Source organism: Muscardinus avellanarius (assembly GCF_963383645.1).
Source record: "Muscardinus avellanarius genome assembly, chromosome: 12".
NCBI classification, from domain to species: Eukaryota; Metazoa; Chordata; class Mammalia; order Rodentia; family Gliridae; genus Muscardinus; species Muscardinus avellanarius.
In genome coordinates, this window is record NC_137798.1 from 15,697,033 (window position 1) to 15,712,190 (window position 15,158).

The following is a 15,158-nucleotide window of genomic DNA, read 5'->3' on the forward strand; positions in this document are numbered from 1 at the left end:
AATGGAATATTTTTAGACTTGATATGGTAAAACCTGACGGTTCATTTTTATTAATCAGCCTGTGAAATCTGTTTGATGGCTAGAATTTGGCTCTGCCTCATAAAAATAGTTTTACCATATGTTCTGTGGGCTATGCTTGCTAATATAAAATAGACTGTGACGTATTGGCAGGCTTTTGGCTGCAGATTAGAGCTAAAAGATTCCCCCGCTGAATGGCATTCTGATGAGCTGAAGCTTTACTACGCTGCTGTTCAAATATCAGTTTGGACAATTAAGTCGATGAATTATGTACTTCAACTTAGGATGAATTGGGAAACACAAAAGAACTTTTAACTGATAAATTCCTGGCTCTGCTCCAGATGAAAATTATTCTTTATTATGTAGCTAATTTTCAGTTGTTTTGAGATAGGCAATATCAATTGTAGAAATTAGCCTTTTTTTTTTTTTACCAAAAGTTGAGGAGCAAGATAAATTAGCAGTCACTTGTCTGTGATGGTAGTCCTGAAGATAAGCAGATAAGTCAGAAAAATGAAAATACTAGTCTGAGGTAGACCAAGAAAGAGATTGACCAGAAAGATGTTTAAGTATGAGGATATGAAGGTGAAGATGGAGAAACCCATGTGGCTACAGGTGAATTATTTTGGTCTAACCAAGATGCTCAGCAAAGACCAGGGAGATGAACGACGTCACTGTGGCCTCATGATCTTCGTAACCACAAGACCAGTAACAGCATTATTAAATTCCCTGAGTGGCCTGAAACCTGTATTAGGGTTAAGGGCAATGGGAAGAAAGCACAATGCTTTGAGAGAAGTCCCTTATCATAAGTGTGAGAGAATCTCCAGAAGATATGTAAGAGGAAAACATTCATAAGCCAAGATATTCAATATACAAACATTTATATCAAAAGAAGATGTCAGAGACCTTCTGCAACTTAGTGAGACCCTGTTTCCAAATAAGAAATCAAATTGGGCTGGGGGTTTAATCAGAGGTAGAATGCCTCTGGGTTCAATTGTTAAACACACACACACTAACCACACACACACACACACACACACACACACACACACACACACACACACGAAAGCTGTGAGCGCAACATCAATTGTAAAGTTATGCACACTAGGATTGTGTGATGCCAAAAGATTAAATAGCCAATCTGAGAATCTTAACCAACTGGCGAAGTCCAAGCAACAAACAAAGACTGGTGTTAAAAGCAGAATGGGTAGAATTGAAACCTTACATCTGACTATATTATGAAGCCTTGGTGCTATTCACCTGTGGCACAGCAACCTGCTGTCTGAACATTGCCGCAGGATGGGTTAGAAATGAGGAAATTCATCTCCCTCAGCTCCAGGTCGGCTCAGTCAGAAACTGTGTTTACTGAGAGTCCTGGGTGGTTTCTGTACAGAATACTTGGAACGGGCACGGATCTAGGATACTAATGCTGGGTGAAAGATGACTGTATTTCATAGAGAGCAATGAACTGAACCTCCACGTAAGTTAATTAAGTAAAAGTCATTATCTAACTAATTTATTTTCAATATTTTTATATTTAAAATTTAATCCTTTAAAATTCATTTGAAAATTTGGCAGATATGATAGGCATCCTTTTCTCATTCCACTTATACTTAAATGTGGTTGCAATTTCAAATTGTAACTTGAAGTTTAGGCTGTTTACAAAACTGGTTGAAAACCAGTGCTTTAAGGAATCCCAAGCATTCTTTTATAGAAGGGTTAATTAGAAACCACTTGTATCTCTGTGGAGACAACCATCTGACCACTACTTTGGGACTTTTTAGAATGTGCTCTTAATAAATACTTTGAATGCACAGACATATTGTATGCAAGTAGTACACTAAGCAGGAAGTGTCCTGATTTAAGAGTTGCCAGGCAACCAAGTTTGATGGATATCAAGATAACAAATAGGCCGGGCATGGTGGCGCACGCTTGTAATCCCCACGCTTGGGAGGCGGAGACAGGAGGATCGCGCAGGTTCGAAGCCAGCCGCGCTGGCGTAAGAGACCCTGTTTCAAAAATATAAAATAGTCCTGGGAGTGGAGCCCGGAGGTAGAAGGGCTTCCAGGAACCCCAGTACCACACACACACAAAAAAAAGATAACAAATACAATATCTGCAGTCCACTGAAGTTAACAAATAGTTTAGTCATTTATGATCACCTAGACATTTTGATGGCATAAGTTGTCCCTACATTCTCATTTACTAAATTATAATTTTCAAAATTACTGTAATAACTAGCATTTGTTTACTATTGATTATGTGTTAGAAAATTACCCCCCTCCACACACACACTGTTAGATCTGTCTATTTTTCTCTACTTATAGCAACTTTAAAGGTGGGTATTTTGGTCTCTCCTTTGCATTTATAGAAACAGGGTTATTATATTTGATATACTGTTTTAAATAATGGCAAATAATTAAATGAAAATTATTAGAGCCTGAACTCAAATAAGGTGATCTAACTGAGGAGGATGGGAGGGAGGAAGAGGTCAATTCCCTAATGTACATGATGTACATTCACAAATGTATCAAAGTCATTGCTAAGCCAAACATGAGAAGGAGGGAGGGGGAGGGAGTGGAGTGGGGATTGGGGAAGGGCTAAATGAGTGATGTGTGCATGTGTGCCTCCACCATCTTGTACTCTATTAAGATGTATGACTACAATGCACCAATAACAAAATTAAAAAATAAAAATAAAAAACCTAATAAAAGATAACAAATTATTCAGGGGTTTCACAAAAATATGATCTATATTACAACAAAACTCTTATTTGTACCTGACAGGAGAAAGACTATAGAAACCTTTAGAATAAACTTTTTCCATTCTGCAAAACCAATTCTCTTTCAATATAAAATGAGACATTTCATATGAACCATTTTTTCTTTTTTATATATCTTAAAAAAACTGTAAGATAATATTGTGGTTTCACTCAATATATTTCGTCTTTACAGTGATATTACTATTGTTTATAGAGTTTACAATGTAACTAATAGCAAATATCAAAATAAAATAATTGTGCTCATATATGTTGAACAGGGTTGAAAATGTTATTTTATCTTTTAATTAGTTTATCCCTTCTGTAGCAGCTGATGAGTTCATGAAGTAACGCCAAAAGCTGAACCTTAAAGCTCTCAGTCCACAAATTCCAGCCAGCTCCTCTGTTGACCTGACTTCATCAGAGGTTGTCCACAAGTCAGGCTCAGTTGCTTTGATCACAAGACAAATTGTGTAGCCGAGATTATATAATAACAGCACAGAGTCTTTCCAGGTCAGTAGTTTGAAGCACTACTCCATAGTCAATTAATTTTAACAATGTTCTATAAGGCAAATTGGCAGAGCAAGAACATTTCTATCGATGTGCAAAAGAGCCTGCCAGAGGAATGCTTTTAACTATATTCCCTCCACTTTCTGAGATACTTTTAGTCCTCATTTTCTCTAACAATTACTATTTATGCCACATAAAATTAAATTAAGGATATTTTTCTTAAAGTCACTTATCAGACTAAAACGTCAAAAAGGGGAAGGAAAGAGATAGTGAGCAGATTGTGATGTATTTGTACCTTTAGTGAGCCCTGAAGAAGACCATTTTGAGACTTGGATAAGTCTTCTTGCCTTGCATAATAACGGCAACATCCTTTCATTAGCATGGAGCTCTAGAGTTTGCAAATTACATTAAAATATCATTTGATCCTTCTACCAACCCGTGGACTATGATGATCATTTTGTAGATAAGCAAACTAGTGTTTGGGAAGGGTGTGCATGAATTGCTCAAAGTTATATAGCAATTCAAATGATAAGGCTTTATGAACTATGTTTGCAGGACTCTCAAATATGGACCTGAGTTAGAACATGGCAAACATTCTGGTCTTGTCTTCAAGGTTATTTGTACAGGGTTGTCTCATGTACAATTTGAATCAAACAAATACATATTGAGTTTCTATTAAGGTTCAGTGACTTCAGAGTGACAAACACAATCCAGGAACAAAAAAGCCTTCTCATCTAATGGGAGAAGAAGCATAAACCATGAACTACAAGTTATTTCCTTACTCTACTGATTACGACTTCATGAAAATATGTGTAAATGAGCAACAACCACTGAATCATATACGTAAACAGGGAAGTTATATATGTGAGTTATAGGTCAATAAAACTGCCATTTTCAAAGGATAAATAAAAATTCTTATGCTGAAAGAGATTCTTGCCTCAGGAAAGGTAAAGAAATCACAAAATAACACTTAGCACCTGATATTGTGCTACTTATTTTGATAATACAATTTCAGCATTTTTTTAACTGAGTATTAAATTAACCCATAATCAACAAGCATCTAGTGTTTTACTTAACAGAATTCCTAGTTTCATGGTTTCAGTTACAGCGAAATCTTGAGATTTATACTTCTTACCATAAATATGTGTCCAAATTATTACTTATTTTAAATTTAAGACAACATAAAATAAAATATTAAAGTTTGTACACATCTTTCTATATGAGCAATGAGAGACGCAAGTCATCCAATGTGTATTGGTAGGCTGTGCCAACTTAGCTTGTGGGCAGGAGTCACTGCCCATCTTTTCATCTCCTCTGATCCAACAGGCACCTTTCATTTTACAGGTAAGAATAACAAAACACAATGCTTGGAATTCCTCAGTATCACACAACAACAAAAGAATCGCAATCGCATGTCTCCTCCACTCTACTTTCCACTGCTTAACTGAGTTGGAATTGCCTGGCCACTGTCTATTTATGGAGTAATTTTAACTTTTTTGATATCATTCAAGGCTACATAGTTATGTTGGTAAAAAATATAGACAAAGTTTACTACTACAGTGAGGAAAACACATAAGAAATCATCAAACAACAAAACATAAATAAACAAAAGAAAAAATTTGTTTCTGTACAGAGAATTATAGTTATTCCTAAGCAGCTACAGATACTATGGGATATTAGCTGAACCCTGCACACCTCAGTAACCAGCTGGTGAGAAAGCTCTAATGGAAAAATGAACTTTGATTGTGGTGAGGACAAGAAAGGAATCAATGATACTCCACACATACTTGACATAAGAGACTAGAAAATTGCTGTACCAATAACCACAATATAATGCAGAGGAGAGCAAACGGGTCTTGAGAGAGGGCATTAAGAATTCTGAGATGATTTCACGATATCTGAGACATCTGATAGACGTTTGGGGAGGCAGAATTGTGCAGGGAATAGGCCTGGTGCAATAAATAAAATCTGAATAAGCTCACTTGCTTTGTGGATTGGTGGCATCTATTTGAAATTGAAGAGACTCTGAATCCCTAAGAGACAGTTAAAGCAGAGTGGCACAAAAAGAAATGATTGGTAGAAGGTAGGGATGAAGGTGGAGAGAGATGGTGCACTGGAAAAGGAATGCCTCACTGCACAAAAAGGAGTTTGTACCTCAAAGTGATACCAGCACAACTTTAAAGATGAGACTTTGAGTTTATCAGAAAATTAGCTTACAAGTCATGTTGTATCTTACTTTTTTATTTTTTAAATTTTATTTTAAATTTTTCATGGTACTGGGAATGGAACACAGGGGTGTTTTACCTTCAAGCTACACCACCAGCTCTGTTTTTTATTTTTTTATTTTGAAACAGAGTCTCACTGAGTTGCAAAGGGCCTCACTAAGTAGCTGAGGCTGTCCACGAACCGTGATCCTTCTGTCTCAGCCTCCTGAATACCGGGATTACAAATGTGAATCACTCTGCTCTTATATTTTTTTTAATTAAGGAAAACTTCCAAATGTTCCCTCTGCTTCTGATAGCCACAAGCTTATGTTTTAGCAAAATTAAAAGGCTGTAGAAGCCAGGTGTGGTGGGTACGCTTGTAATCTCAGAGTTTGGGAGGCTGAGACAGGAGGAATGCACAGATTTGAAGCCAGCCTCAGCTACTGAGTGAGGCTCTCAGCAACTTAGTGAGACCCTGTTTCCAAATAAAGTATAAAATAGGTCGGGGAGTATAGCCTGGAGGTAGAAAGCCCCTGGGTTCCACCCCCAGTAACACACACACACACACACACACACACACACACACACACACACACACACATAGAAAGGCAGGGTCACAATAGGCATGAGCTCCCAGCCAGTCTTCACCCACTTATCTAGCTTCCAAACAGTCAAAATGATTTTTCCAAGTTGCAAAACTGAATTGGGCATGTTTTTGCTGAAAATATTATGGTATTTCGTTTCTCTTAGTAGGGTATTAACCCCCTCACAAAGCTCACAAGATCATGAACACTGAGCACTCCATATTGCCACTGTATGCTTTGTAGGTCCTCCCCATAAGCTTGTTGACAGCAGGTATCATGGCTGTCTTATTTACAGTTGTATCCCACACAATGAGTAAGCCCATAATCACTTAGTGTCTATGGGCTTAATATATATTTGTTGACTTTTTCTACTAGACTGTAGATTCTACAATTGTAAATATGATGTGCGTAATCAAGGTATATTTGTAGAATTATTTAAACTTAGAGCTATATTTCTCTTGTTTTACATTATGTAATTTGGACTTCACTGAGTGAGATTTTTTTTGTTGAAGAGCTTTGCTATTGTCTTTTTATACGTTTTGGTCATATTTTAACCTGTCTACTCATAGATACTATTTCCAAGTCCATGTAGATAAATATCTATCTGAACTAATACTATTCACCCACTGCCTAATATAGTCGTCATTTGTAAATGAACTGACATAAAGCATCCCTGCATCTGATCATCATCCTACAGAGAAATATTCATTATGTTCCCATGACTTGGACATCCAATAAAAATGTATTTATTTCTTTAGGACATCTAAATATTTTGAGATCTTTATCTTCCTGCCCTGCAGAAATATGTTTTAGAACAACGCTGACCACAATTATCAGTGCTTTAATTAAGTCCTTATATTTAAATTCAAGAACATAAAATCATGATTTGACTAAAACATGTCTACTAATAAGTATAGAGAGATATTTGTACTTACCTTCTAATGCATATTTCATGTCTAGCGCAAAGAGAGTCCACATAGTCTCAGCACTTATTTTCCCCATATTCAGTTCTTGGGGAAACCTAAAACCAAACACATTTCATTAGTGTACCAAAGAGAGGAATGTGCCTAAAAACCACACACACACACACACACACACACACACACACACACACACACACATCACAGCGGTTACTATTTAGTATAAAATATAATAGTTACTATCTAACTTAGAAATACTTTTATTTATAAATGTTTATTTATAAACTTGTTTTGAACTGATTTTCCTAAGTAGGATAACGCTAAACATCAGAGTGTGGTGCTAAAAATGATTGGTTAGTGGAAAAATAAACTTCATTATATCACTGCCAAAGTTAATGGTATCTAGGGCTTACCATAAATTTATTGTCATGAGTGAATAAGTGTTGGAATAAATGACTAAATCTTAATATCTCTGTCAGTTTTATCAAAAACCCATCTTCTTATGTCTCAATTTTGGGGATAGGCCAATGAACCCAAATAGCAGATACTGTATAACACCAAAAATATTATACCTCACATTACATTACACACATATGCACACACATATTCATACCTGTACACATATTGCACAAACATATGTGTTTCTATATACATAAAAAGTAATGTAATGCTATATGGGATAGAAAATGCTACTTACATAAATATTATCTCAATATGAACTCAGATAAGAAAAGACTACTGACACATAGAACTATGCTAGTCCAACTTCTTATTAAACAAGGACATATTTTATCACTGCCATCTATCAACTTGTAATAACAATGTCAACTGATATTTTAAAACTTATATGGAGTTTTACATTTTCAAAAATTTAAATTCAGAACCTTTCTTATGACAAAATTAATAAAGTCTAGCTATATAAAATTTATTTTCAGAATTGAATTTTATTTTATGATAAAAAGTAAACTTAGGCAAATAATTTATTTTCCTAATAGTAAAATATTTACTATTTTACATTAACAAACATCAAAGTCAATCACTAAGCCAAACATAAGAATGAGTCAATTGGGTAGGATTTGAGTAAGGACTAATTGAGTGATGTGTGCATGTATGCCTCCACCATCTTGTACTCAAAATGTATGACTACGATGCACTAATTAAAACAAACCTTTTTATTTGCACATCGATACTATCATCATACTCTTTGTAGTATATTAATTTTTATGTAATAAACATATAGCAGCAAAATTATAAGTGATATGAGAGGTATTTTGAAGATTTAATGGAGTTTATTAAAAAAGATAGAAATGGAGAAGACAGTTATAGCCTCATGTTACCCAAGAGTAACACGAAGGAGTGTATCGAACAAAATCACCCAAGAGTTTTTGGAAATAGATTATTTTAATTTTTTTGATCAAAACAAAATAAGAACATATTAATTCACTTTACAATGCACCAGTAAGAAAACCACAAATAATAGCTTTATAAACATATGAAAAACCTTCAGTCAAAAATAGCAAATTTGACTTCTGGGAAGATGGTGCTTGAGGGAATGAGCTCAACTCAGTCACACTGACATTCAATCCTTTTTTTTTGTTTGCAATGAAAATAGCATCTTGACAAACAGCAAAAGATTGAAAGGCAATAAATACAAAGCCAGAAAACAGAACAGGGTACAGAAAAGTACGCTGCCTGCTTCACCTAGTGGAAGCTAGTGGCCAGTTACTGCAGCACCATCTTGCCTAACCTCACCAGGACTGGTGGCCCTGTAGCCTCCAGAGACCCCAAATAAAAAGCCAACAACTTGTTTCAAAGCAAGCATCTGCAGCTCATCAGAACAGTAAGCAGTCAAATCCTTACCCCCACTCCACAGAGATCATACAGCCTGAACCCCAGACAGAACCTGCAACAGCAGTGGCCGAGCTCATTAGCTCATTGTGTGCTCCAGAAATCCAGAGTGGTGCTCAAAAACACCATAACTGAACTAGCCATCCTCTCACGAGACCACAAAGCATGGCCACAGGAACTCAAACAGCAAGTCAGCAAGTGATAGACTCACAAGGTCTGAGGCTTTGCTGTTACTCTGGTGTTGGCTGTTGGACACAGCAGAGGCATGGATTAGCATAAAGCCTCCAGGGCCAATTGGGCAAAGAAAAATATAGTCCACAGGGTGTAAGACCCTAGTAAAGTCTCCAGGTATTACCACAGACCACCCAATTGTGGTAATGGGGAAGAGGGGAGTCAAACCAACCCAACAGAAAATGCAGACTCCTATGTATACACTGAGTCTGTTCCAAGCATCACCTGCCACCAATGTAGGTAGTCAGATATGCAGACTCAGGGTCTGTGAAAAGTGTGGAGACTTATACTTACACCAGATCCTGCCCCGGTGATACCAGCTGCCTGCACAGAAAGAGAAAGACTGAGGAACGGGCCCTATAGAGAGCTCAGAGACCCAGGCTTGAAGCAGGAGAGCAACCAGTGGCACTTGGTGCCAGCAGAGAGAGAGAGACACCAGCCCAGGGTCCCAAGCATTGAAGGAGATCGAAAAGTGGGGCTACAAACTGACATCATTGATATAGGTTACAGAACAAACGAGAGTGCTTGGAATATGCTTGAGAACCTAATATAGGAGGTGGACCTTAAATGGCTAAGAGAATTCTCCTGAAGACCCAGAAGCACTACAGAGGCCATTCTGCTATGTATTGATATATTTGTGGGGTTTGTTTTGTTGTTGTTTCGTGTGTGTGTGTGTGTGTGTGTGTGTGTGTGTGTGTGTGTTGTATGTCCACATGTGTACTTGTTTATTTGCTCTCCTCCCCACCCCTTTTACAAGCTTCTTTTCTTCTTCTCTCTTTCATATTTACTCTCTTTTCTCCATCCCTTTTTCTTTCCTTTGCCTTGTATTAAATCCACATTATATTACTATACCTAAATACTCTACCCTGGCTAATAAAATCCTCCTGTATATTCACTATCTTTAATCTCTACCATATATTACCTTACTATACTCAAACTCTCATTCTACTCTATTCTACTTGCCACTTTACCATATTTTGCATTTGCCACTGCAGCACCTCCCTCCTCACTCAACATTCACCATTGAATATAATACAACTTTCCCTTGTATATATCAGCTGACACCTACATAGTGAGAGAAGGCTATCTGAAGCAATAAAAATACAAACTTAAAAAAAACTGAAATCATGAGAAAGAAGAATAGCAAGGGAGCAATGAGCTCCTATAACCCCACAACAACAGAATCCACCAACACAAAATTGCAGAGATCTCCAGAACAAATTGGAATTTTAATAGTAAAAATGATACAGGATTTCCAAAAAAATTAGAGAGCCGGAAAGAAATAGAAAAACAAATAAACAAAGAATCTGACACCCCCAACATGAATAAAAAAGAAGCTCTGAAGGAAGTGAAAGATGTAATCATTGAAGTGAAGGCATCAATACAAACTAAAAACAGTAGACTAGACCACATGGAAAACAGAATCTCACTCTTAGAAGAAGACCATTCCAAAAATAAACATAGAGTATATAGTTTAGAGAAAACACTGGACAACATGAATAGGACATTGAAGAGATATATGGGCCAACATTAAAAGAGCTAACCTTACACTAATAATATCCCAGCATTTGGGAGGCTGAGATAGGAGGATCACAGTTTGTGGTCAGCCTCAGCTACTCAGTCTGTCCCTCTGCAACTTAGTGAGACCCTATTTCAATATAAAGAATAAAAAATAGGACTGGGGGTGTAGCTCGGCAGTAGAATGCCCCTGGGTTCCATCCCCATACCACACACACACACACACAAAAAGCTAATCTAAAAATAATAGGAATAGAAGAGGAAATAGAAGGTGACGTAAAAGGGATCAATAATCATTTCAAAGAGGTAATATCATAAAATTTCCAAATAGAGAAATAGAAGTCAACACCCAGGTACAGGAAACATATAGAATGCAGTTTAGACAAAATCAGAAAAAAAAGTTTGCCACACCACATAATAGTCAAACTGACCAATGTAGAGGCCAAGAAGAGAATATTAAAGGCAACAAAAGCAAAAGACAAAGTGACATTTGGAGGAAAACCAATTAATTAGAAAAAATAGAAATTTAATTTTATAATATGTAAGATTGACATGGTAATGTAAAAGAAGAAAAATATCAAAGTTAAAAAAACTGACAAGTTTATATCACCTGTTTTTAAGCTTTCTATAAAACTATAGTCATCAATTCAGTCTTCAAATACAAGATCAATTGATTTTTAACAAGATACAATTGTAAACCAATAGAGAAAGTATAGCCACTGTAATAAGTGATGGTAGAACATTTGGATACCCACAGGCAAAAAAAAAAAAAAAAAAAAAAAAAGATGGATGATGGATCTAAATGCCACATCTAAAATTGTGAAACTTGCAAAGGAAAAAACAGTTTTTAAGACCCTGCATTAGACAAAGTTCACTTAGATCTGATACAGAAAGTACAACCTATAAAATAAAAATAGTGATAAATTGGACTTTAGAAATTAAAACCTAGTTTTCAAAATATACTGCAGAGAAAATAAAAATAAACCACAGATCAAAGAAAACATTTGTAAAGCATGTCTGAAAAAGGACTTGTGCTTGTCATGTATTTCATAAGTTTCTGTCCATTATTCAGTACTTTCTCCTTTATGTTTAACAAGAAATTCCCTTTCGCCGGGCGTGGTGGCGCACGCTTGTAATCCCAGCATTCGGGAGGCTGAGACCTGGAGGATCGCGGTTCGCGGACAGCCTCAGCTACTTAGTGAGGCCCTCTGCAACTCAGTGAGACCCGGTTTCAAAATAAAGAAGAAAAAATAGGGCAGGGGGTGTAGCCCGAAGGTCAAATGCCCCTGGGTTCCATCCCCAGACCCGCAAAAAAAAAAAAAAAAAAAAAAAAAGAAATTCCCTTTCTATTCTATTAAGAAAAATATTTAGAGAATTGATTTTTGGCCTTTCTTCCTTTCATTTGTATTTGAAAATATTTCTCCCTAACATTTGTATTTAATACATAATATGATTTGGTAGATATCCTTTAGCTACACCAAAAATTAAAAATTCAATAAAAAGTATTTGACAATTTTCTCTTCATTTCTTCTGGCAGAGGTGTTTTAATGTTGGAGAGATAACCTCAACCTTGTTACGCACTGAAACCATGCAAAGCAGGGTGACACTTTATTCATACTTTTCCTTGGATCCAGACCTTTGCAGCCCCAATTGTCTACTTGGAGTTTTTAACAGAAGTCCTTGGAGGTTCTGTTTTCCCATTATTCTCCTGCTTCTACATTCAACGTTTTTATTTTTCAGGTCCTTCCTGCTTTCTGTGTAGTTTCCCAGATTCTTGGCCTTTGCTTTCAAATTTGTCAGTGTTTCAAAGGAACGCCGTTGGCACATTTCCAAAATGCTTTTCTAATAGACACATGTGCATGCCATAAAGGCATAAAGAAATTTATGGGGATAAAAAATATCAGAACAATGTAAATAGTTACATTGAGTGAGGAAGAGAGGGAACTGGATTCAAGGAGGCCTATGTAAGCATATAATTTTATTAAAATTTGTGATGCTTTATTTTAGAAAAAATGTCAGAAATTCTGTAAATGTCCAAGTAATAAAATGTGGCATAATATAATGCGAACTACTGCTATTGTCATTTGCTGGTGCATTTTTTAATAAGTACCTCTTGCTGTTGAGTTGATGTGATGTAAAGAAACAGGGTTTACAATCAAAAGGGACATGATATGCAGTAAGTATAAAGTACCGAACACAGGAAAGCCAAGCGGTCAGGAGGCAGAAAGCATGCTGGGGTGATCTGCACAGAACTTAGTTGAAGATGGTGAGATTTGGGTGGACTTTAGTAGGATGATAAACACTAACTATTGGAAGGGACAGACTGTGCACTTCAGTAAATGTTTGCAATTACCATAATCAAAGACTCTCCAAGAGACTTCTAACATATTTTTTCTTTAATCTAGAAGCTTCAATCAGATAACACAAAATCTAAAAAGAAGTTAGTTTCAGGGCTTTCTTGTTATGTAAGAACTAAGATTGGTTTTTATTCTTGGTAAACTGTGACTGACGAATTCTGATCACTACTGTTAAATTACCAACATGCAAACCCCAAATAAACATCAAACCATCATTTAAAATAAAAACAGAGCCAGGTGTGAGGGTGGCACACACTTGCAACCCCAGTAGTTGGGAGTCTGAGACATGAAGATTGCAGGTTTGAGATCAGCCACAGCAACTTAATGAGGACCTCTGCAACCTAGTGAGAGCCTGTTTCAAAATAAAATAAAATAAAATAAAATAAAATAAAATAAAATAAAATAAAATAGGGCTGGGGGTATAGCTCAGAGGTTGGCATGTCCCTGGATTTCAATCCCGAGTGCCACCAAAAATAAATAAGTAAGTAAATGTGCAAAAGCTAGGGAGAAAATGGGTCACAGGAGGAACTTTAGACGAGAAAGGAGATTCAATAGATGAGCAAATAAGGCGACCTAACTGAGGAGATGGGAGGAGGAAGAGGGAAAGAGGGAAACTCTCTAATGCACATGATGTACTTTAACAAACACATCAAAGTCAATCACTAAGCCAAACATGAGCAGGAGGGAGGGGGAATATATGGGGTGGGAGCTGGGTAAGGGCTAATTGGGTGATGTGTGCATGTATGTCTTCACCATCTTGCATCCCGTTAAGATGTATGAATACAGTGCACCAATAATAAATAATAAATAAATAAATAAATAAATAAGCAGCATACTAGAAAAATATTTGCACCTTATATGAAAGGTAAAGGAATGACATTATTAGCATTAAAAGAACTGCAACAAATCTGTAGAAAAAAGATGAATGTTAGAGAAAGTGGCCAATGAGATGAATGAGCAATTTTAAAAGAAAAATAAAGAAAAGCACACAAGCCTCAGAGGCTCAAATACTCAGAAATTTCAGTTCAAATAATAATAAACCATTGTTACTTAGACCAGAAGCCATAAAGAAATTGGTGAATATTCAGGGTTTTTATAAACCTGACTTCTAGTTATCTAAGAGTTCTCCACAGGCCTCTGGTTTCTAAGCCAACAATGCCTGTCTTACCCCACCTACTTGTGCTGCTCTGTGTGGAGTTCTCCCTATTAGCTCCGCCTCCCTAATGTCATATGATACCACAGAATAGTATGAGCTACTAAAACAGAAAAGTAGAGCTGTGTGAATTGACATGGAAAGATACCCGTGAGGCATTGTTGGACGAACAAAGCAAATCTTATATTACTTTATATGCGGTCCTATATTACATAAAAACAACATAAAATACACACTGTTGAGCGAATTTCTATGCTTATATGCACAGAAAAATTAAAGATGGAAGGAAGCACATGAACTGCTGAACATTTGTTAGACATAGGTTGGAAAAGTGCTACATCGACTTTTTATATTTTTCCTTGACCAAATAATACATAAACATTAGAACTTTTATTTCTACTTCATACAGTCCTTTGAAGCTAATTTTTTTTTTTTTTTTGGTGGTACTGGGGTTCCTGGAAGCCCTTCTACCTCCGGGCTACACTCCCAGACCTATTTTTATATTTTTATTTGGAAACAGGGTCTTCTAAGCCAGCTCGCGCGGCTGGCTTCGAACCTGCGCGATCCTCCTGTCTCCGCCTCCCAAGCGCGGGGATTACAAGCGTGCGCCACCACGCCTGGCTTGAAGCTAATTTTTAAAAAAATTATTTTGAAATAAAATCAATGGGAATTTGTAAACATATAAGCTTAGTTTGCCACCAAACTCTATATGCTGAACATATTTTACATTCCCAGTACCGAATCGTGCTTTTAAGAGCAGGTTTTTTTTTTTTCCATTATATTCCAGTTGATTATTTCTGACTTTTCTCTTGTATGGCTATGAAGTCTACACCATTTACAATTTTGCTAGAGGTTTATTTTTCAAACTTCATCAGTAAAATCCTATGCCAAACCTCGATGCAAATTAAAAGACAGAGATTTGACCTCCCCTCTGCTACTTAACTACTTTACCCAGAAGAACAGTTATTAGTTTCTTTAAACCTCAAGTGTCTCATCTGTCAAATGCAAATGACAATCATTGTGTGATGTGGGAGTTTTTCTAGGGTTCTTGTGAGAATTA

General features: G+C 36.5%; 1 protein-coding gene across 1 annotated transcript in view; it reads right to left on the reverse strand.

The window, feature by feature from the left end:
- The window catches only part of UNC13C (unc-13 homolog C), a gene marked incomplete at both ends in the record, with an annotated part of 469,864 nt that overhangs the window by 185,318 nt on the left and 269,388 nt on the right, over positions 1-15,158 (reverse strand). Inside the window, one exon of the mRNA XM_080707444.1 lies at positions 7,007-7,092. Coding sequence (XP_080563570.1) covers positions 7,007-7,092 — 86 coding nt within the window. The remainder of the gene's footprint in view (positions 1-7,006; positions 7,093-15,158) is intronic.